The sequence below is a fragment of the Melospiza georgiana genome, unplaced genomic scaffold (assembly GCF_028018845.1).
Source record: "Melospiza georgiana isolate bMelGeo1 unplaced genomic scaffold, bMelGeo1.pri scaffold_29, whole genome shotgun sequence".
Taxonomy (NCBI): Eukaryota; Metazoa; Chordata; class Aves; order Passeriformes; family Passerellidae; genus Melospiza; species Melospiza georgiana.
Window position 1 is genome coordinate 8689991 of NW_026652215.1, and position 22199 is coordinate 8712189.

The following is a 22199-nucleotide window of genomic DNA, read 5'->3' on the forward strand; positions in this document are numbered from 1 at the left end:
TACAGATTGATATCAGCAATCTCCAACTGATAATTGATCCCCAGCACCTCCTCAGGCAGTCTGAACAGATATGAAAATCAAGACCCTTCATGGACGACCATCAATCACTTTGTCCCTACCCCCTCCCCACCATTTCCCTCATCCAATCCCTGGCACTCAGAGCAGCTGAGGAAAGGAGTCACATCCAGGAGTGTCCCCATGGCTCAGGATTGGGGCCAGATCAGTGAAATCTCTTTATTGCTGATCTGGACGAGGCCATTGAGGGCACCCTCAGTCAGTTCCCAGGTGAGCCCAAGCTGGGTGGGAGTGTGGCTGTGCTGGAGGGCAGGAAGCTCTGCAGAGGGATCTGGCCAGGCTGGAGCCATCCATGGGCCCGGGACAATTGGATGAGGTTCACCAAGGCCAATGGCTGGGTCCTGCCCTGGGCTTACAACCACCCCAAATCCCTGGCTGTGTCCTGCCCCGATCCCCACAGCCTGTCCTGTTTCCTTCATCCCTGCATTGCCAGGGACTCTCTGGGACAAGGGAGCTCTGCTCTGGGCATGGAGGGAGGTGCAGGTGCCACCACTGGAGTGGGAACCAGAACTCCAGTGGTGGCCAAACACAGGTTTGTGTCCTTTATGGGTCAGGAACTGGTGAGACTCAGAGGCACAGAAAGTTTCTCTTTATGGCCAAAAGACCACAGTTGAACAGGAAACAATTTAATAACAATCTCACTCTTCCCTGAGCTATGTGCAATGTCCCTGCAGCATCTGATGAGTCCACCATCCACAAGTGATTTCCATACTAAAATTATTTTTAGACAAATGTGGTTCTGTGATAGATATAAACACAATTAAGTTCTTGTATCAGGATGCTCATCCTGGACTGAGGACAGAGCAGCTCAAACAATTCCTGATTTGCGAATCTATGGATGGAAAAGGGAAGTCAGGCTGCTCTTGGTGTTGAAGAAATGCTGAAACCAGCCCGACTCATTTCATCTCCTCCTGCCCTGGCTGATCTCCCCTCTTTCTCCTTCCACCCATTGGCTTTTGTCTCCCCCCAGCCCCCCGGTAAAGAGCCTGACTCTGTGTTCTCCATCCCCTCCTGGCTGGCACTGCCAGGCTGGGATGAAGAGCCTCTCAGCCTTCCCTGCTCCAGGCTGGACCAGCCCAGCTCCCTCAGCCTCTGCTCACAGCCCAAGGGCTCCAGCTCCACCTTGGAGGCCCTTCCCAGACCCTGCTCCAGCTGCCAGACATCTTTCCTGCCCTTGGCAACCCAACCCAGGCCACAGTGACCTGGATAATCCCCGTCCTTGATGTCCTGGTCACACAGCCCTGTCCCCTTGTCCCCTGTCAGGCTCTGGGTTGGATCCTGTGGAACATCCTTTGGTGGAGGCTGTGGCTCCAGGTGGGCTGGGGGCATCCTGGGGGACAGGGACCCTGCTGGGCATGAACAGCATTGGAGTTGTTGGGAGAAACTGTGAGGGGGAGCTGGGGCAGAGTGATCAACCCAGTGACCTGACACAGCCCTGCTGGGATGTCACACAGCCCCTCTGGGATGTCACAGGCTGTACTGTGATGTCACAGCCCATTCTCTTATGTCACAGAGCTGGACTCTGATGTCACAACCAAATCTCTGATGTCAGCATCTGCTCTGTGATGTCAGATCTCTGCCCAGTGATGTCACAGCTGGCTCTGTGATGTCACAGAGACAGTCTATGATGTCATAGATGCTCAATGACCTCACATATCCCACTCTGTGATGTCACAGCTCACTCTGTGACCTCATGTTACCAGATGATAAATTGTCTACACCAGGTGAACTGACACCTGGATCTTGTTCTCCAAACTCCAGGCCTGTGGAAACCACACAGTGCCCATTGTGTGAGAAGGGGAACTGGAAGTTCAGCAGCCTCAGTGTCCTGCCAACTCAGCCAGGCCCACGGTAACATTGGGGTCCACGAGCACCAGGGACCACCAGGGAGACCCCCAGGACAGAAGAACGCATGCAAAAGGGGAGGGGAAACGTGTTAATGATTTTGGGGAAATGATTATCATATGTATGTTTAGTCCAGGACAATCAATGAATGTATGTGCAAAATACAGAAAATAAAGAGAAACTTCCCTGTTCTCAGCATGCACAGCTTTGAGAGGAGCTCTCCCCCATGCATCCCCCTGAATAAAAAATTCTGCTTCTTAATGCTACATTGGTGTTAAGGAGTTTTCTGTTTTACAGAATTTTTGGTAACACTCCCACTGCCAAGGAAAGCTCTGTCTGCTGTTGTTCACAAACAGAGAAGGGCTGGTGGCAGATGTGGGGCTCAGAGGCTGCCTGGGGCACAGTGACTATGAAATAATGAAGTGTTCAATGTTCTGTGAAAGAAGGAGGGGCAGCAACAAAACTTCTGCACTGGAATTAGGAAGGGCAGACTTTGGCCTGTTTAGGATGCAGATTTGGGGAGTACCAAATCAGGTCATGATTTTTTTAAGAGAAACATCCCTTAAAAACAAAGGGGTCCAGGAAGGATGGGCACATTTCAAGAAAGTAATCTTAAGGGGGAAGGAGCAGCCTGTCCCAGTGTGGCAAAAGAGGAGCTGGTAAGGAAAATGACTGGCGTGGCTGCCCATGGAGCTTTTGTGGGAAGTCAGGGGAAAAAAGAGTGAGCATCACCTTTAGATAGAAAGTCAGGCAACTTAGGAATTGTTTGAGGATGTTGTAAGGTCATGCAGAAAGAAAAGTTTTGATGTGAAAGCTAAATTAGAGTTTAACTAGGACACTTCCATGAAAAGTAATAGAAAATATTTCTATAAATAAATTAATAGCAAACAATGGGATAAGGAGAACCTCTACTCTTTATTGGATGCAGTGGAGAAGATAGTAACTAAAGATGAGGTAAAGGCTGAGCTACTTAACACCTTGTTTATCTCAATTTTCAATATTAGGACAGGTTGTCCTCAGGACAAGTGTTCTCCTGAGCTGGTAGATGGCCACAGGGAGCAGAACAGCCCCCCTGTAATCCAGGAGGAAGCAGTTGGTGACCTGCTGAGCCACTCAGGTGCTCACAGGTATGGGGATTGGATGGGGTCCATCCCAGGGGGATGAGGGAGCTGTGGATGAGCTCCCCAAGCTGCTCTCCATCATTTACCATCAGTCCTGGCTCAGCAGGGAGGTCCCAGAGGACTGGAGGTGCCAGTGTGAGCCCATCCCCAAGCAGGGCTGGAAGGAGGAGCTGGGGAACTCCAGGCCTGTCAGGTTGACTTGGGTGCCCAGCAAGGTTATGGAACAGATCACCCTGAGTGCCATCACAGGATGGCTGAGGGACCAGAGACAGCCAGCATGGATTTAGGGGTGGCAGATCCTGCCTGATCAACCTGGTCTCCTTTTATGACCAGGTGACCCACCTGTGGATGAAGGAAAGGCTGTGTATGTGTCTGTCTGGACTCCACCAGAGCCTTTGACTTTGTCTCTGACAGCATTCCCTGGAAAAGCTGCAGCCCACGGCTTGGGCAGGTTCCCTCCTCACTGGCAGATTTAAGAGCTGGTTGGAGGCTGGGCCCAGAGAGTGGTGGGGATGGTTTGCACCCAGCTGGTATCCAGGCACTGGTGGTGTCCCCCAGGGATCTGTGCTGGTATCCAGGCACTGGTGGTGCCCCCCAGTCCTGTTTAATATCTTCACTGATGATCTGGGTGAGGGGATTGAGTCCCCCATTCACAAATTGCAGATGGCACCAAGCTGGGTGTGAGTGTGGATCTGCTGGAGGGCAGGACAAGAAGACACAGCCTTAAACTGCACCAGGGGAGGTTCAGGCTGGGCAATAGGAAGAAGTTCTTCACAGAATGGATGAGTGGGCATTGGAAGGGGCTGGCCAGGGGGGGAGGTGGCAGAGTCACTGTCCCTCTCCAGTGGCACTTAGTGGCATGGTCTGGGTGACAAGGCAGTGTTAGGACATTGGTTGGACTTGATGATCCAAAAGTTTTTTCCAGCCTATTTGATTCTGTCACTCTGTGATGATTGGGACACTCTGGGGCCATTGTGACACTGCAGGGCCTTGTGGAACTAATTGGACCATGGTGACACTGTGCAGCCCCATAAAACCAGGGGTTGTGCTCCGGGACCAAATGGACCCAGAGAGTGCACTGTGACACTGTGAGTCCTTGTGGGACCACAGAGGCCATTGTGACACTGCAGGGCCTCGAGTAACCAAGGGGTTTCACCATTTTGGCACTGCAAAACCAAGGGCACCATTGGGAGACTCCAGGGCCGAGAGGAGCCAAGGGGCCATTGTGACACTGTGGGGCCTCGTGGAACCAAGGGGACATTGTGACACTGTAGAATCCTGTGTAACCAAGGGGCCACTGTGACACGATGGGGACTCAAGGAATCTGGAATAATGTGACACTGTGTGGCCTCGTGGAAACAAGGAGTCTGTTGTGACGCTGAGGGGACTTCTGGAACCACAGAGACCATGGTGACAGTGTGGGACCTCTTGTGACCATGAGGCCATTGTGACATCCTGGGGCCCCATGGACCCAAGGGGCCACTGTGAAACTGTGACACCATTGGGCCCCATGAAACCAAGGGGCCACTGTGAAACTGTGGCACCAACGAGAACATTGTGACACTGTGAAGCCCCATGGAAACAAGTAGTCCATTGTCACATTTTGGGGCCCCACAGAACCAAGGAGACCATTTTTGCTCTGCATGGCCTCATGGAACAAAGGAGACCAGTGTGACAGTGCAGGGCCTGGTGTAACAAGGAGGCCATTGTGACAATGAGAGGCCCCATGGAACCAAGGACATCTTTGCAGATGACACCAAGCTGGATGTGAGTGTTGATTTTGTGGGAGCATAGGAGGGCTCTGCACAGGACCCTGGACAGGCTGGATCCAGAACCCAAATCCACCAATGTGAGATTTAGCAAATCCAAGTACCGAGTTCTGCACATTGGACACAGCAACCCCTGCAGCACTACAGGCTGGGGACAGAGTGGCTGGACAGCAGCCAGGCAGAAAGGGACCTGCAGGGACTGATGGACAGCAGGCTTGACATGAGCCAGCAGAGTGCCCAGGTGGGCAAGAAGGCCAATGGCTCCTGGCCAGCAGGACCAGAGCTGATGTGCTCAGCACTGATCTGGCTCCAGCTCTGCACTTAGACATTGCTGCTGCAGCTCCAGAATAGGGAACACAAGGGGATCACTGCAGAAAACTTTGCTGGGAGATCCTTTAGCTCCTTTAAAGACACCAAGAGCACAGCCCCTCACTGACACAGTCTGTGGGCACAGGAAAGGTGCAGAGAACCAAAATGAGAAATGGCTCAAACAATGGTTTTACTTTGTGGACAATATTAAAAAACTAAAACACAGGGGGGAAAAGAACAAATCCAAAAGAACTATCAAAGATTATTTATATTACAAATTATTTATATTACAAATTATTCATATTACTTGGCCTGTCCCTGCTGCAGCCCCAGCACTGCCACCCCCAGGGCTGTGCCAGGCCCCGAGAGCACTCAGGCCCTGCAGCAACACCAGGGCCACCAGGGCAGCGGGGCAGGGCCACAGCAGCAGCACTGGCAACACCAAGTGCTGCTGCTGCTGCTGGGCACAGCTGCTGGGCCAGCCCTGATCTGCCCCAGCTCTGCACACAGACATTGCTGCTGCAGCTCCAGAGAAGGCAACAAAAGGGCATCTCTGCAGAAAACTTTGCTGTGAGATCCTTTAGTTCATTTAAAGCCACCAAGAGTGCAGCTCCCCATTGAAATGGGCTGTGGCCACAGGGAAGGTGGAGAGAAACATAATGAGAAATGTCACATAGAATTACATTTATTTGTAGATAATATGAAAAAATTAAAACAAAGAAAAAGAACTTCCAAAATGAAAACAAACAGAAATATCAAAGATTATTTTTATTACATTTATTTGTAGAAATTGGCAAGCATTTCAACGTTTCTGAAAGCATCCAGTCATCATTGTCTGCACTGCAGCCTTGAGCTCCTGGTTCCTCAGGCTGTAGATGAGGGGGTTCAGGGCTGGAGGCACCACTGAGTACAGAACTGACACTGATATATCAAGTGATGGGGAGGAAATGGAGGGGGGCTTCAGGTGAGCAAATGTGCCAGTGCTGATAAACAAGGACACCACAGCCAGGTGAGGGAGGCACGTGGAAAAAGCTTTGTGCCGTCCCTGCTCAGAGGGGATCCTCAGCACAGCCCTGAAGATCTGCACGTAAGAGAAAACAATGAACACAAAACAGCCAAATGATAAACAAAGGCTAACTACAATGAGCCCAAGTTCCCTGAGGTTTGATTGTGAGCAGGAGAGCTTGAGGATCTGTGGGATTTCACAGAAGAATTGGCCCAGGGCATTGCCATGGCACAGGGGCAGGGAAAATGTATTGGATGTGTGCAGCAGAGCATTGAGAAAGGCACTGGCCCAGGCAGCTGCTGCCATGTGGGCACAAGCTCTGCTGCCCAGGAGGGTCCCGTAGTGCAGGGGTTTGCAGATGGACACGTAGCGGTCGTAGCACATGATGGTCAGGAGGGAAAGCTCTGCTCCCATAAAGAACATAAAGAAAAAGAGCTGAGCAGCACATCCTGTGTAGGAGACGTTCCTGGTGTCCCAGAGGGAATTGTGCATGGCTTTGGGGACAGTGGTGCAGATGGAGCCCAGGTCGCTGAGGGCCAGGTTGAGCAGGAAGAAGAACATGGGCGTGTGCAGGTGGTGGCCGCAGGCTACGGCGCTGATGATGAGGCCGTTGCCCAGGAGGGCAGCCAGGGAGATGCCCAGCAAGAGGCAGAAGTGCAGGAGCTGCAGCTGCCGTGTGTCTGCCAATGCCAGCAGGAGGAAGTGGCTGATGGAGCTGCTGTTGGACATTTGCTGTGCCTTGGCATTTGGATCTTTAAAAAAGTAATCATGGAATAATTGGGTTTGGAGAGGATCCTAAATATCCCAGCACAGCTTGGGGGCACATTCCACACACTCCCTACCCAGGGCTCTGCTACCTGGAGCTGTCCCTGCCAGCAGCTGCTTCCCTGTGCCCAGGGCTGGGCCCTGCCAGTCCTGCCAGAGCCCAGCCCAGCCCTGGGGGCTCAGCTCTGCCCTGCAGATCCCTCCCAGTACTCGCACTGCCCAGGGGCAGCTCTGGCTCTGCAGGCTCTGATGGCAACATCAAAGCAACTCTGAGGAGGCTGGATAAACAAGACAAAATGCAGCTTCTAAGGGGCCCTGTGCTGATTTCTGTCACTGCCTGGTTTAGCAACATCTGAGAATTTTTTTTTTTCTCATCCTGGACTGCCAGATGAATATCTGTGTGCAATTTCCCATCAAGACAACCCAGAGCAGTACTTTAAAAAAGCAGGATTTTCCCTTTTATGCAGTCCCTGCCTCGCTCCGCTGCCTGCATAATGTATTTGGAAATGTTCTGCAGGTAAATGCCATGCTGGGAGCAGTCCTGAACAATGCAGCATCCTCCCCACAAAAGGAGAACACTTCCAAGCCTTACCAGCTGTCTCCTCCCACCCAGATCTTGTCCCCCAGTGCTGGGAGCAGCTGCCAGGGCTGTCTGAGAGCTGTCCCTGGCAGGCAGCAGAGTCCCTGCCCCAGCACAGTGCCCTGGGCTGCAGGACCCTGCTCTGCACGACAGCCCTGGGCACCCCTGGCTGCTCTGCACAAGAGACAATCAGAGAATGTACTCACAGAGTCTGTAGGCATTGGAATGTTCCAGCTTGAGGAGATGGCTCCAGGAGCTGCAGCTGCATTGTCCTGCAGCCAGAGGTTCCTGTGCCAAGGGCTGGCAGTGATTGTGCCCCAGGCACTTCTCAGCACCTTCCCAGCCCTGACTGATTGAAGCTCTCTGTGCCTCTGTGCTGTGCCCAGGGTGGCTGCAGGCAGTGCCCCAGCCCTGCTGGGCTGGTAGAAGAGCTGCTAATCAAGAGAAATGTGCTTTTGAAGCTTTTCTTGAGTACCAGGAGCTGCCTCTGTCCAGGAGCCCAGCCCAGCTCATCAGCACAGACACAACATAAGGACTTTAATGAGCCTCTGGGACTTTGTGCCCAGGCCCTGAACATCAGTCCCTGAGAGGGAGCTGAAGAAACCTCTCCAGAACTCCAAGTCAGAATCATACTCCAAACTTTCTTGGACTTTTAATGGGTCCCAGAGAGAGACATGACTGAGAAAGTGTCCCCAGGCCCCAGGCAGAGCAGAGAACTGGAGGCAGTGATGACAGGTGGGGACATAGAGAAGCCAAATCTTGGTGCCCTGGGGCACAGCAGGGTCTGTGCCAGCAAGGGCTGTGAGGAGACACCTTGTCCTGAGGCCCTGGGGCCTCCTGGCACAGCCCCAGCCAGTCTGGGCACTGTCACCCCCTTGTCCTGCCCTCAGCATCCCCCCCTAGCCCACATCCCAGTGGCCTCAAGGATCTGCTGGAAGGAGTCCCTGGGGAGCTTGGTCAGCAATGGCCCTGGGGCCTCCTTAATGCTCCCTGCAGGGACTGCAGGTTTTTCAAAGGACTTTGGGTTTGTCTTTTGCCTTGAAGTCTCTGAGAGGTTTATGCAATCCTGGCCTGCAATTATCTGCTGTAATTAGTCCCTGGAGAGGCTTTGTCAGTAACAACACTCATTGTGGCTCATTAATGCTTCAAGGTACTTCAGTTGTTTGAAGGTACTTGGTGTTTCCCTTTTGATACAGACTCTGTGAGAGGTTTGTGCACTCAAGGCCTCAGATTTCTGCTTTAACGAATCCCTTGAGAGCTTTGTACTGACACTCAGTGGGGCTCATTAATGCCTTGAGAAACTCAAGGTTTTTAAGATACTTTATGGATTTAAGAATACTTTTAGGTACTTTTAAGAATTTTCCTTCCCACGCTGAGTCTCTGAGAGGTTTTTGTGCCATCCTGGTCTCCAATTCTCTCCTCCAAGGGGTCCATGAGGAGCTTGTTTTGGGTATCTTCTCCCTTTCTGTTTTACAACAAAGATGGAACAGAAATAATTTTGTAAGACTTTCTAAAAGCATCCAAAAAAGCATGGAACAATTAACAATACAGCAACAATCAGTAAGAAAATTAATAGTCCTGTTTTAGCTAGACATCATCCAACCCTTTAGTCCTCAGGATTGGAAGAGTTTATTGACCCAGTCTTTGTTTTCCACTTGAAGCTTCTTGAACCCTTCCTTCAGTACCTTAATTCTCTTGTGGATTGACTCGCTGTGGATGGAGAGGTTCATGCAACACATGTCCTCAGAGTCTACACGGCCATGCCCCATGTGCCCACAGTAAAAACTCTGTCAATGTTCTGCAAGGTGGCATGTCTGATGGTCTCTATGTCTGAGAGTGGGCAACTCAATGTGAGGGAGGTAGCATTGTTCTGCTTACTTAACAGGCACCCAAGATGGTCTAATTGTCCTAAAGCTTTAGCTGCAGCCACCCAAGGTAGTCCATATTGAGGGTGCTACCATCCGATACCTGGATTAAAGCTTGCAAAGCCATCTCTTTGATATCATCCAATACTTCTCTGGCGATACCTGCTGCTTGATCATCTGGTAGGCTGTGTTGTCCTTCTCCAGCTAGATGGTTGATTGTCAATTCAGATCTTGCCTCATTATTAGCATTGTGTGCTAAACACTTCCATCCCCCTTCCCACAGGGTGTATTCTGTAGGTGACAGCAACGTGGTCATAATACATTTTAAATCATAGGGGGTTAAGACATGTGCTGTAGACATGGCCCTAATTAGGCCATTAAAAGACAGTAAGTCCTTCCTATGGTCTTTAGCTGCCCTACACAGATCCTTGATTTCCCCGTAAACCAATGGCTGATACCTGGGATTCTGCCCCCTTCTTTTATAACATACGGGGGCAATGAGGAATTTTGAGACTATATGCCAGTCTTCTTACTTTCCCAGGGATCTTCTGGGGTTGAGGGGCAAGTTGGCTCTGAGGAGTCCAAACTGTCTTCTGGGGAGGAAGAATGACTTGGAGGAGAAACATTTGGATTAGAAATAGTGTGGCAGCTGGGCTTAGTACCTTGAACATAGGGTTATATTGTTGCCGGAGGATGATGCAAAAGGCGTCAGGTGTTGGGGAGGAAGGGCCTTGACCTAGGATGGCAGACTTCCAGGCTGGCCTTCTGGAGGCATGGCCCAGGGTAGTGGGGGAATGATTGACCGTGGAGGCATAACCTGTGGTTGTGGGGGTGGAGTCTGGAGGTTCATTCAGGGTGGAAGAGAAGGTTGTAGTAGCAGGAAGTGGAGCAGCCAAGATGGAGGGAGGACGGTCAGGGTGAGGGACATCTGGAAAATTTTTAATGATCCACTTCATGATTGATTTTAATTTGTTCTTTGAAGATATTTGGTCATGATCAGTGAGAATTAACTTAAAGCATCCATATACGCACCTTTCTACTTTGGACATCCGGCTACCCATTTTTCTCTTTCTCCGCCTTAGGTGGAACAGCCCCTGGAACAGCCTAAATCAGTTATGGGATGTGGATGCGTATTGTAAAAACACAGGAGCAAAATGGGCATTAATTGTCCTGTATTTCCCCAAACCCACCTGCAATCCTATGCAGGTGAAACTGTCATTGTCCCTGTGGATCCTGGCTGAGGTCACTCGAAGCAATGATGAATCTGCCAGCCTGGCACAATCCAAAATCCCGGGGAGCACTGGCCTATCCATCAGCTCACCCCAGCTGACATGACTGAATGTCAGGGTCCCTGTTTGTGCACCAAATGTCACAATGAGGGTGGCTCTGACAAACCTTTCTGGTTCCCCAACTTCAGGGCAAGGGTGGTGAAAATGAAAAGGAGCAGATGCTGGGGAAGATGAAACAGGAAAGCCTTATAAATATGATTATGGGGCAAAAGATTTTGAGAATAGACAAACTGTAAGTGAGATTGAAATGAAAGCAAGCTTTTAGAGACCAAGCCTTAGTTACTGAACAACTGGAAAACAATGGTATGTCCGGCTAAAGGTAATCTTCTTTTGATGAAACAATTCCCTCTGCTTGCAGACAGGTCCAAGGGTCAGAGCAGACCCTACTAGCTTGGCAGAAGGGGTCCAAAGAGTAGTTTTTAGGGTTTAAAATATAACACAGTATGGCAATGTAAAGTTTCTTATAGGCTGTATGTAAATGCCATAAGATTTGTATCTTGTACTAGAGTGGTTAGTGAAAATTAGAATATGTGTCACAGAAGAAGATTTATTGTGTTGTAACGGGAACTCCTCTCCTCTTTTGGACACCCATTTTGGGCACCTCTTTTGAGCTCCTCTTTTGGGCCTGCTCCGAGCAGTGTCTGGCAGCTCCAAACAAGGCCCCTGCACCCACACCTGTTGGGATCTCTAGCTGGTCAGATTGACCCTGAGAAAAGTTCAAAAGTTTCTTTTCCCAGCCCAGCGCTTGAAGAAGGAGTCAGGGCTCTTCATTTCTCCATCTTAAGGTTGTTTATTTTATGTTATCTGTAAAAACTTTTCTCCTGCCCTGCCGAGGTCAGCTCAGCAAGACAGTCCGAGGCATTCTGCCTGCCCCCGGGGCAGTGTTATGTCTTTATACTAAAAACTACATGTACAATGTTTACAATTACTTTCCAAAACCTATCACCTATGTTAGACAGTGAGCTTCTACTCTAAAGCAATCTCTAAGTGCCAACACCACAGCAGAAGATGGAGGCCAAGAAGAAGAAGGAGAAAGGCTGGATACACCCAGTTCCCTCCATCCTGCCTCCTGAACCCCCATACCAAAAATTCTAAAGTCTACTTTTCTCCCCTGTGCTAACTTCACTGATATTCTACTTAACCTCTTGTGCCCTGCTGACCTTCATACAATGTTGGTAATTTGCTCCATGGGTCATAATCAAAACCACAGGCATTTGGGCTCTGTGCCAGGGTCTCTGAGACCCCTGGCAGGGGTCTTGGTGCTCAGGACAGCCAGAGGGATGTCCTGGGTCCTGACACACACCCTTTGCAATAAACCACAAGTTCAAGACCTGGCTTCAGAGATCTATCATCTCCATCCATCCCAACCGTCATACCCCCCGAAGCTCCTACAAGCAGGATCAATGGAGTTACCAAAAAAAACTTTAGTAACAGGGTGAAAAACAATAAACATGGAGAAGTCGAGCACAGCACAAGGGGTGTGGGATCCAAAGATCTGAGATAAAGGCGAAGCAACAATGTATACACTTGGGGGTAGAACACTCTAGAACAAAAACCAAAGAGGGGAAACAAGTAACAAATAGGGGAGGAGAACTTGGACAACTTAGCATAACAACACTAAAGGTATATGAGGGAACTCTCAAGCTCACCCTAGGTTAAACAAATGATTCCCAGGGCTTCAAACTTGCGCCCAGGTCTTCTGGGGTAAAATCTGGCTGACTCTGAGTTACAGCCAGGCTAACTCCCACACCGCTGCTTTGCCCTGGCCCCTTGGGACCATGTGGCCAAATAGAGCCACAATGATGTCCTTGGTTCCACGAGGCTCTGCAGTGTCACAATGGTCCCTTGGATCCATGGTGCTCTGCAGTGCCACAATGGCTCCTTCGTTTCACAAGGCTAACAAATGTCACTTTGGTCCCCATGCAAAGGAAACCACAGAGCCCCCATGTTTCAGGAGATGATGAACAGCAACCACCAGAGGCCAAGGCAAGCCTGACCTGGCTGTCCAGGCAGGTTTGCTTGGAACAACCCTTGGATATTTGAAATTATGGATGTGGAGTCCTAATTTAAAACATCTGTGCATGGAGAAGAGGGATGGGTTTTTTCATAAAAAGAAAAGCACAGAGCTCTTTCCAATGTTTGGAAAACAGGTGAGTGGTGCCCCTCAGGAGTCAAAGACCAGCCAGACTTGTCTGGCCTGGCAACTTTTGTCTGGCAACAATCCTTGGATACACAGAAATTTGGAAGTGGAATCCAAATTTGGCCATGCATGCCTGGAAAAAATGGACAGTTCTTTTCCATAAAAAGAAGAGCCCAGAGCCCCAGTGTTTCAGGGGCAGATGGGAGCAGCCTTCCACATTCCAAGGTCTGCCAGACCTATCAGGTGACCCCTGAGAGACCAAGGCAGTCACACATATTTCATGTTCCCTTGCTTCCTCAGGGCCCTGCAGTGTCACAGTGGCTCCTTGCTTCCATGAGGCCCTAAGGTGTCATAATGGCCCCTTGGCTACACAAGTCCTTAAAGGATCTTAATGGTCTCCATGGTTCCACAAGCCCAAGGCCCCACAGTGCCATAATGGACTTTGGGTGTCCAATGGCCCTTTGGTTCCATTGGGGCCCAGTAGTGCAACAATGATTCCCTTGTTTCCACAACTTCCCATAGTGTCACAATGGCCCCTTGCCTCCTTGAGGTCCTGCAGGGTCACAATGGTCTCCATGATTCCATGGGGCCTTGTAATGCCACAATGCTCTGCATTGATCCACAGTGCCCTGCAGGATCACAATAGCCCTTTGGCTCCACGAGGCCCTGAAATCAGCAATGGCCTCTTGGTTCCACAAAGCCCTGCTGCTTCACACTGGTCCCTTGGGACCATGGGGCCCAACAGAGCCACAAAGATATTCTTGGTTCCACAAGGCCCCATAGTGTCACAGTGCCCCCTTGGATCCGTGGTACCCTGCAGGGTCACAATGTTCCTCTTGGTTCCTTAAGGCCCAACAGTGTAACAGGTTCCAAAAGGGCTTGCAGTGTCACCATGGCCCATTGGATCCACAATGCTCCGCAGTGTCACAATGGTCTCCATAGGAAGGAAACAAGTGAGCCCCAGTGGTGCAGGGGCAGTCACCAAAGAGGCAGTCACCAGAGACCACGTCTAGCCAGACTTGTGTCACCCTGATTTTTAAGATTTTCTAAGTCTTCTGATGCTGACATTCTTGTAGCGAACTTTCTCAACCACTTTCTGTAAATAACTCATTATTTTGCATTCCTTTATGGAGGAGGAGAGCGTTGAAGGGCTGTTATTTTGATCAGTGTCATTGGAGAGGTGGCACTGTCACTTTCCAATCCACTGTCACTTTTGTAAAACTATAAATGTTAGAGTCAGAAAATAAAATATCCCTTTTTCCTTCACCTTGAGAACAGTGGTGTGTGCTTCTGTTCTTTTGTGTTCTACAGTGAGATCTGGTGACCGCCTAAGTGTACTGCAGCCCAGGCTGAGACAGAGTGCAGATTGTCGGTGAGGTTGTATTGTTCCCCCTCTTTGATGCTTTGCCTGCTGTTCTTGGGGTAATGGCAACCGCTGTGGGTTTTGACAGGGGTCCTGGAGTGGAAACAGGTTTCTGTTTCCTGGGATGATTTTGAGAGATTGTTTCTGTGGGCCCGAGAGCGAGAGCTCTTTTTGGACCCTGCGAAGGTGTTCTCCAGGGAGGCGCGGTTTCTCATGGGGGTCCGCCTCATGCAGGCCCTCTTTGATGATTGCACTGTAGAAGTGGGATCGCTGCTGATGCAGTGAAAGAAGTGTGAGGAGCTTTGGCAGGGGTCTGGTTCTTGCACCTCTCAGATTTCCCAGGGATGCGCTCCTGTCTCAGACATGGACGAGGGAGAGTTTGAGTTTCTGTGTGATGTGGAGCCCTCCCCCTGGACCTAGGATGGTGTTTTGGGGAACAGGTCCAACTGGGGGATGGCTCTGTGGATTTGGCAGGTCATCCTTGCCTCGCCCTGTGTGGGCGGCAGGGCGGAGGGCATGCTGTCCTCTCTTTGTGCCTTCCGGCCTTTGAGGATCAGCCTCTGCCTCGGATTGAGTCTGATTTGGTGACAACTCTTTGTCCAAACTGCGGTGTTTCCATGACGTTCCCCCTGAGCACGGCAGGAGCAGGTCCAACCGCCTTCGAGTTGGGCTCATTGGTGGGGAGGGTGGCTTAACCCATCTCTGAGTCGGTGCAGTCTGCCAGGGATGCGCAGTCAGTGGAAGCCGTGGGGGTGTGGGGCCATGGACAGTGTTCTGTCTGGCCCCACTCTGGTAGGCAGGCAGCCCGCCCCACTCCACTCGGCCGGGGCAGTGCCCACTGTGGAGTCTTGTGGTTCAGGATGGACGCTCATAGGGGCTGTGCCAGTCTCCCTTGTGCTGCTCTGCAGTGATGTGGCTCCGCGGGTCCCGCCTCTTACGGCATCCCCCTCCTCTCCCATGTTGGGGGCTGGGAGCCCCGCGCCGGTCTCGTCCCAGTCCACACTGGGTTTGCAGGCCATGCTGGCACCTGTGCCTGCCAAGGCACCCCCTGCTGCGGCTGCGTTGCGACAGGGTGCTGAGGTATTTACCTTTAGTGCGAATGCTGACACGGCCAGCGGGAGGCTAGTGGGTTCCCGGGGCCGTGGCACCTCCTCGTTGAATTTGTGGATGTTTCCCTCATGCCAGGTGACTGTGTGTCTGAGGAACCCTGTGTGTTTCTGGCGAGAAGCCAATACTAAAACCGACGAGATGTCTGAGCCTGCCTCCTCACGGCATCCGCAGGGTTGCAGCGTGGGGTCCTCTGGTTCTGCCGGTGCTGCAGGGGGTGCAGGGGTGAGTGGTGTTGACCTGGCTCCCAGTCGATCATCTACCCTTGTCCCTCTGGGGCCCAAGGACCGGGACACAGCAGGTGCTGTGGCTTTGCCAGGGGCTTCCCAGGCTTTCCCTGTGCTCAGGGGTGTTACTCATAACACCCATCAACCCCTTTCGTATAAGCTGGAGGGGGAAGTCCGTGATGCGGTTGCTCAGCATGGTTTGGGGTCTGCTGAGGTTATGTAGACTCTCCGGAGGGTTGCTATGGACGTGCTGACGCCTCATGACCTCTGTCATGTGGCGTCCTGTCTTTTTGACCCTGGGCAGTTTGATGTTTTTGAGACCAAGTGGGCTCATTTGGCAGCCAATGCAGTGGTGCAAAATGTTGTGCTGGGGCCACAGGACCCCAGGCGTGTGGATGTCGCTGACATGCTGTTGGGAACAGGGATTTATGAAAATACTCAGGAGCAGAGTGGATTCGATCCCCTTGTGCTTGACCAGTGCCACACACTGGACATGGCAGCGATTGTTCAGACCCTGGAAATGGCTGCTCCGAGGCAGCCATTTGCAACCATCGTCCAGGAGGATGTTGAGCCTTTCATGGCATTTGCAGCAAAGCTGGCTGCCTCTGTGGAGAGGCAGGTGCCTGATCCTGTGGCAAGGAGGATTGTGATTGCAAACCTTGTGAGGTGTAATTGGAATGATGCTTGTAGGAGGGTCATAGCGGCTGTGCCTGGTTTTCCTACTGTCTCCCAGATGGTGGAGGCCTGTGCGGACATCATCCCCTCAGGTTGGAAGTTGGCTGCTGTGGCTGCTGCTGTGCAGCCAGTCTGGGCGGCACCGCAGGGCAGGCGGCCACAGCAGGGGACTGCACAGGCTGGCAAGAAGCAGGGGAAGAAAGCACAGAAGTTCAGATTTCCCATGTTCTTATGAGGTCAGTGTGGTAGGCCGAATCACATGTCCATTATCTGCAAGGCGACTGTTCATGTTAATGGCCAGGGTTTACCGGACTCGGGAAACGTGAAGCGGAGCGTGCAGCAGGGACGTGCCCAGATACAAGCTTCTCTCCAGACCCAGGAGCCAATGGAGGTCTCCTTTGCCGGCTTGCAGCCAGCACCCGCCGATCAGCAGGTGTGGATGTCTGCACCGCAGCAACAGTTGTCTCAGAATCTTGTAAAATACACAAGGGTCTCCTGGATGCCTTTGATCCCTGGGGTGGGGGCATGAGTGCTCTCCTGATGGGGAGATCCAGTGCCACCCTTCAGGGCATCATTGTGCATCTGGGGCTCATTGATGCAGATTTCACAGGGCAGATTTGTGCCATGGTCTCCACACCCACCTCCTCCCGTCACGATCCCGAAAGGGACACGACTTGCTCAACTTGTGCCTTTTAAGTCCTCTGTTCGCAGGACAACTGACCAGTTGTGTGGAGCTGGTGGCTTTGGATCCACTGGGCTGCCTCAAGTTCACTGGACTGCGGTCCTGACCAAGGACCGTTCCTAGATGCTGTGTACCCTGTCCGTTCCTGGTGCGACGCCGTCGGAGATCCACCTCTGCAGGCTTCTTGACAGCGGTGCTGACATCCTGGTTCTCTCACTTGCTGCCTGGCCCTCAGAGTGGCCCCTGGATCTGGTGGAGACGTCTGTTGTGGGCCTGGGAGGGACGGCACAATGCTACGTGAGCCTGCAGCCCGTGCTGCTCATGAACCCAGAGGGACAGACAGCCTTGGTTAGGCCTCATGTTACTTCAACTCCTCCCAACCTCTGGGGGAGGGATGTTTTGTCTGTCTGGGGAGTGCACATCGAGACAGATTTTTGATGTGGGCCACTGCGATGAAGGACGCAGAGTGTCCTGCGCCTCCTATATGGTGGCTGCTGGACAAGCCTGTCTGGGAGAAGCAGTGGCCCCTTCCTCAAGATAAATTGGTCGTCCTTCAGAATCTGGTGCAGGAACAGTTGGACCAGGGTCATCTGGAGCCTTCTACCATTTCCTGGAACACCCCGTTCTTCTGCATGAAAAGGAAATCTGGGAAATGGAGGTTGTTGCAAGACCTCCGTAAGGTTAATGCCGTGATGGAAAGCATGGGAACATTGCAGGCGGGCATGCCATTGCCTACCATGCTTACCGCAGACTGGCCGGTCCTCATTGTGGATCTGAAGGATTGTTTCTTTACGATTCCTTTGCATCCCGATGACAGATCGAAGTTTGCCTTCTCAGTGCCAGCGATTAACGAGGCTGAACCTGCACAGAGATATCAATGGAGGACATTGCCCCAGGGCATGCACAATTCTCCTGCATATGCCAGTGGTATGTGGCCTGTGCCTTGTGTGGAGTTGGCAAGCAGTTTCCTGATGCGCGTCTGTATCATTATATGGACAACATTTTGGTGGCCGTGTCCACTCAGGATGAGCTGCTGAGGATTCAGCCTCGGTTGCTCGATGCTTTGCATGCTCATGGACTGCAGGTGGCTCCAGAAAATATTCAAAAACAACCACCTTGGAAGAACTTGGAGGTCAAAATTCTGGAATGGACAATCTGTCACCAGGAGGTGCAATTTGTGCATTCTGTGAAGACACTGAATGATGCTCAGAAATTTATAGGTGTCATCACTTGGTTACGTCCGTACTTGGGGCTAACTGACGCACAGCTGTCTCCTCTGCATGATTTGTTGAAAGGAGACTCTGATCTAAAATCACCTCGCACACTGACCCGTGAGGCACTTAAGGCGTTGCAGGTGGTTCAGCAAGCTGTTTCAATGCTTGCCAAGGTTATCGCATTGATCCCTCCGTTGATGTCACTGTGTTGATCACCACTCCAGATTCGCATCCCACAGGCATCATTGGCCAATGGAGTGACAAATGGTCTGATTCCTTGCACGTTCTGGAATGGGTTTTCCTGTCCCCTGCCCAGTCCTGTCTCGGCAGTTGCATTGTTTGAGCTGATTGCTCGCTTGATAATCAAATGCCGGCAATGGTGTTTGCAATTGATGGGTGTGGATCCTGCAAAGATCATACTCCCGGTGCAATGGGAGGATTTTGACTGGAGCTTTGCAAACAGTGTGTCCCTGCAGAGTGCTCTGGAAAATTTTTCAGGGCAGGTCATTTATCATCTGCCCAGTCATAGGCTACTGCATATGGCGAAATCCACACAAATTTCTTTGCGGCCCAAGAATAGTCAGGAGCCTGTGCAAGGACCCACCATCTTCACTGACGGTTCAGGGAAAACAGGAAAAGCCATTGTTACCTGGAGGGACGGATCTGAGTGGCAGGTTCTGGAAGGCCATGAGGATGGGTCAGCCCAATTGGTTGTAACTGAGGGCTGCTGTTATGGCATTTGAGAAATTTTCCCAGGAACCTTTCAACTTGGTCACAGATTCTGCCCATGTGGCTGATATTGCACAGCGGTTGGGTCATTCGGTTTTGAAGGAGGTCGGTAATCCTGCCTTGTTTCATTTACTGAAGACCTTGTGGTGTGCCATTCAGGCCTGGGTTCATCCATTCTATGTTCTGCATGTGAGGAGTCACACCAATTTGCCAGGCTTTATAGTGGAAGGTAATGCGAGCGCTGACAAGTTGGCTAACCCAGCGTGGGTAGCGCCTCAGCCTGATACACTCACGCAAGCCAAGGCATCCCATGGGTTTTTCCACCAGAACACACATACCCTGCAGAAGCAGTTTCAGCTGACGCCAGCTGAGGCTCGTGACATTGTTGAGTCATGTGATGACTGCCATGCACTTGCTCCGCCTGTGCCGGCTGGGGTAAATCCCAGAGGCCTTAGGGCCTTGGAGCTTTGGCAGACCGATGTCACCCAGATTGCTGAGTTTGGCTGGCTCAAGTATGTGCATGTCACTGTGGACACGTTCTCCTCTGCGATGTGGGCTTCTGCTCACACTGTGGAGAAGGCCAGTGATGTTCTTGCCCACTGGAGGCAGGCTTTTGCCGTTCTGGGCATACTTTCTGCTGTGAAAACCGACAATGGTCCTGCTTACGCATTGCAAAAGGTGCGGCAGTTCCTGCAGTTGTGGGGTGTCTCACACAAGTTTGGTATCCCTCATTCTCCGACTGGTCAAGGTATTGTAGAAGGCACTCATGGTACTCTGAAGCAGGTCCTTCAAAAACAAAAATGGGGAATGCAGAATGAAACCCCGCACAGTCAGTTGGCAAAAGTTTTGTGCGCAGTCAATCATCTCACAGTGCCACAGAACTCAAATAACCCTGTCATTTTGAATCACCATCTCTCGTTGCAGGCTGCGGATGAGGCACATCAGCATCGAGTGAAGGTTCGGGTGCAGAATTTAGTCCCCAAACAGTGGGAAGGTCCCTATGACCTTATCGCTTTGGGGCGCAGGTATGCTTGTGTATCCACAGATACTGGGGTATGCTGGGTTCCTTAGAAGTGTGTTTGCCCTGACCTGCGACTGCAGAGACAGAATCCAGCCGACGAGCAAGATGGAAACCGTGACCAACCTGAAAGGCATCAAGCGGGTGAATTGTCAGATGCAGATGATGAGAGTGATCACTCTGATGATTCCTCTGCAAGTGGGCACTGAACATTGTTCATGTTTTCTTTTTCATATTGTTCATTTTCTCTTTTTCTTTTTTAAATGGAAAAGGGTGAGATGTCGCCCTGGTATTTTAAGATTTTCTAAGCCTTCTGATGTTGACATTCTTGTAGTGAAATTTCTCACACACTTTCTGTAAATAACTCATTGTTTTGTATTCCTTTATGGAGGAGGAGAGAGTTGATGCACTGTTGGTTTGTCCAGTGTCATTGCAGAGATGGGACAGTGACCCTCCAATCCACTGTCACTTTTGGAAAACTGTAAATGTTGGAGTCAGAAAATAAACTTCCCCTTTTTACTTCACCTTGAGAACAACGAGGTGAGCTTGTGTTCTTTCGTGTCCTATAGTGACACTCCTGGGCTAGCGACTCCCTCTGAGTGGGGCCTCTCCCAGCCAGGAACTCTCCCGTTTGCTGCACTCAGGGATCCTGAACAAGGACGGAGCCTGGGCCAATCCCCCCACTCCTCCAGGCTCAACCCTTCACCCGCTGGGGAGATGCCAAAGCATCCGCAGGGAACATTTCCTGCCTTCAGGGGAATTTCTCACAGGTGCCTTGCACTGAAGGTGAGGGTCTGTCCGAAAATCTTTCATTTTTGCCTCACAACTGTCATGAAGAGAAAAGACACTGAAAGGTTAAAAACTATTGAGTCAGTTGGGAAAGAAAGTCTTATGCTTATTCAGTGTGTTCACAGGTGGTGTTTGCAGAACATGCCATGCTGTACTCGAAAGGGGCATGCTGCCCTTTCTGAACAATGAATCTGGACTTTCTCCCTACCTCCTGACCTGGCTGGTCTGAGCTCTGGAGTGGTTCCCCCTCTCCAAGGGAAGACCCCTTTTGCCTGTCTTCAACCACCATGACAGACAAATAGAGAGGTGAGCCTCTTTATCAAGGAACCAAGACAAGACAAGAAACCCCCTTGGCACCCCCCTGGCACCCCCTTGGCACACCCTGGGACTGAACCTCCCCCCAGCTCGGGGGGGGGGGGGTGTGCACGAAGAGGGGAATACTGCCCAGAATAAACATGCAATGCATTCGGCCATGAAAACAATGGAATAAGCACCCCCTCCTTTTGCTCCTATTCTTTTCCCCTCCTTGGAAACCTTATTTCGGCCACCCTTCCCCCAACGAAAAATGGTATATTTTGGGGTGCAATCTGACCATGCTTTGAGATCTCCCTGGGACGTGCACCAGTGAGCTTCGACAGCTGGACCCCCAAACGACAATGACACGTTTCGGTAGCTATACCCCACCTGGCATTCTTTCCTCCCTCTTCCCTTGTCTTACCCTTTTCTTCCCCAGATTCCCTAATCAAACGCTTATTCAGCTGTGGTTATTATCAATAAAATTGCATTTTGTTGATTTGTTACTGCAAACCCCCTGTGCCTTGTTGGTTATTTTGCACCAAAAAATCATTCGTCACCCGTTCACTCGGGCGGATCTCGACAACTGACTCTTAGTTTCTGTGTGCACACAGGAGTGCCTGTGCTGGAGAAATGTGGCAGAAATGCTGCTCTCTGAGAGGTCTGAGTGCCTTGGATAGCTGAGTCAGTCATGCCTGTAAGTAAGGTCAAGTCACAAGGTCTAAGCTAAGGTAAATGCTGCTAAGAGTTGCTCTTTTGCTAAGTTGTTAAGTTTAAGTTATTAGCTAAGTTAAATACTGTTAAATGTCATTCTTCTGTTGAATTGCAAAGTCATAAGTTAAAAGTTAGGTTAAATACTGTTAAGTGCTGTTCTTTTGTTAAATTGTCAAGTTTAAAGTATCAGTCAAGGTTATGTTAAGTCCTGTTAACTTTGAGCTCTGTTAAGCTTTAAGGCCGTATTTCTTTTATCCTTGCCCTCACTTTCCTTGTGTCACACACACACACACACACACACACAGGGACAGTTCTCGGGTAATTTCTGGTTTGATTGCCTGGATTTGGTTTGGTTTTGTTGTTCCTTTGTTTCCTTGGTGTGCCTGAAGTGTCCAGTCAGGAGCAGAGTGATTCTTACTGAGGAACTTTGCCATGCTGTCCCTTAATATTAAATCTGGCTTTTGCTGATCCCTTGCTGGGGACGTTTTCAGCGCTCTCAAGCCCTCGTTCATACCAGGGTGAAGGAGCCTTGGCCCAGGCTCTGGCCCTGGGGGACACGGGGACGGTGACGGGGGGTCCCTGTCATCCCCCTGTGCCACCCCCATGGCCCCGGCCCCCCGTCC

At 51.0% G+C, this 22199-nt stretch overlaps 2 protein-coding genes across 2 annotated transcripts in view; one reads left to right on the plus strand and one right to left on the minus strand.

Annotated features, from left to right (window-relative positions):
* LOC131096425 (uncharacterized) overlaps positions 1–22199 on the plus strand; it is a 1435131-nt gene that overhangs the window by 331061 nt on the left and 1081871 nt on the right.
* Positions 5922–6872, minus strand: LOC131096498 (olfactory receptor 14A16-like). Its single transcript, XM_058044840.1, has one exon. The coding sequence runs from the start codon at positions 6852–6854 to the stop codon at positions 5922–5924; it is 933 nt and encodes a 310-aa protein (XP_057900823.1). The 5' UTR covers positions 6855–6872.

What these genes read in the sequence shown, in the direction of transcription:
- LOC131096498 (XM_058044840.1), bottom strand. Translation starts at nt 6,854, where the DNA reads ATGTCCAACAGCAGCTCCATCAGCCACTTCCTCCTGCTGGCATTGGCA.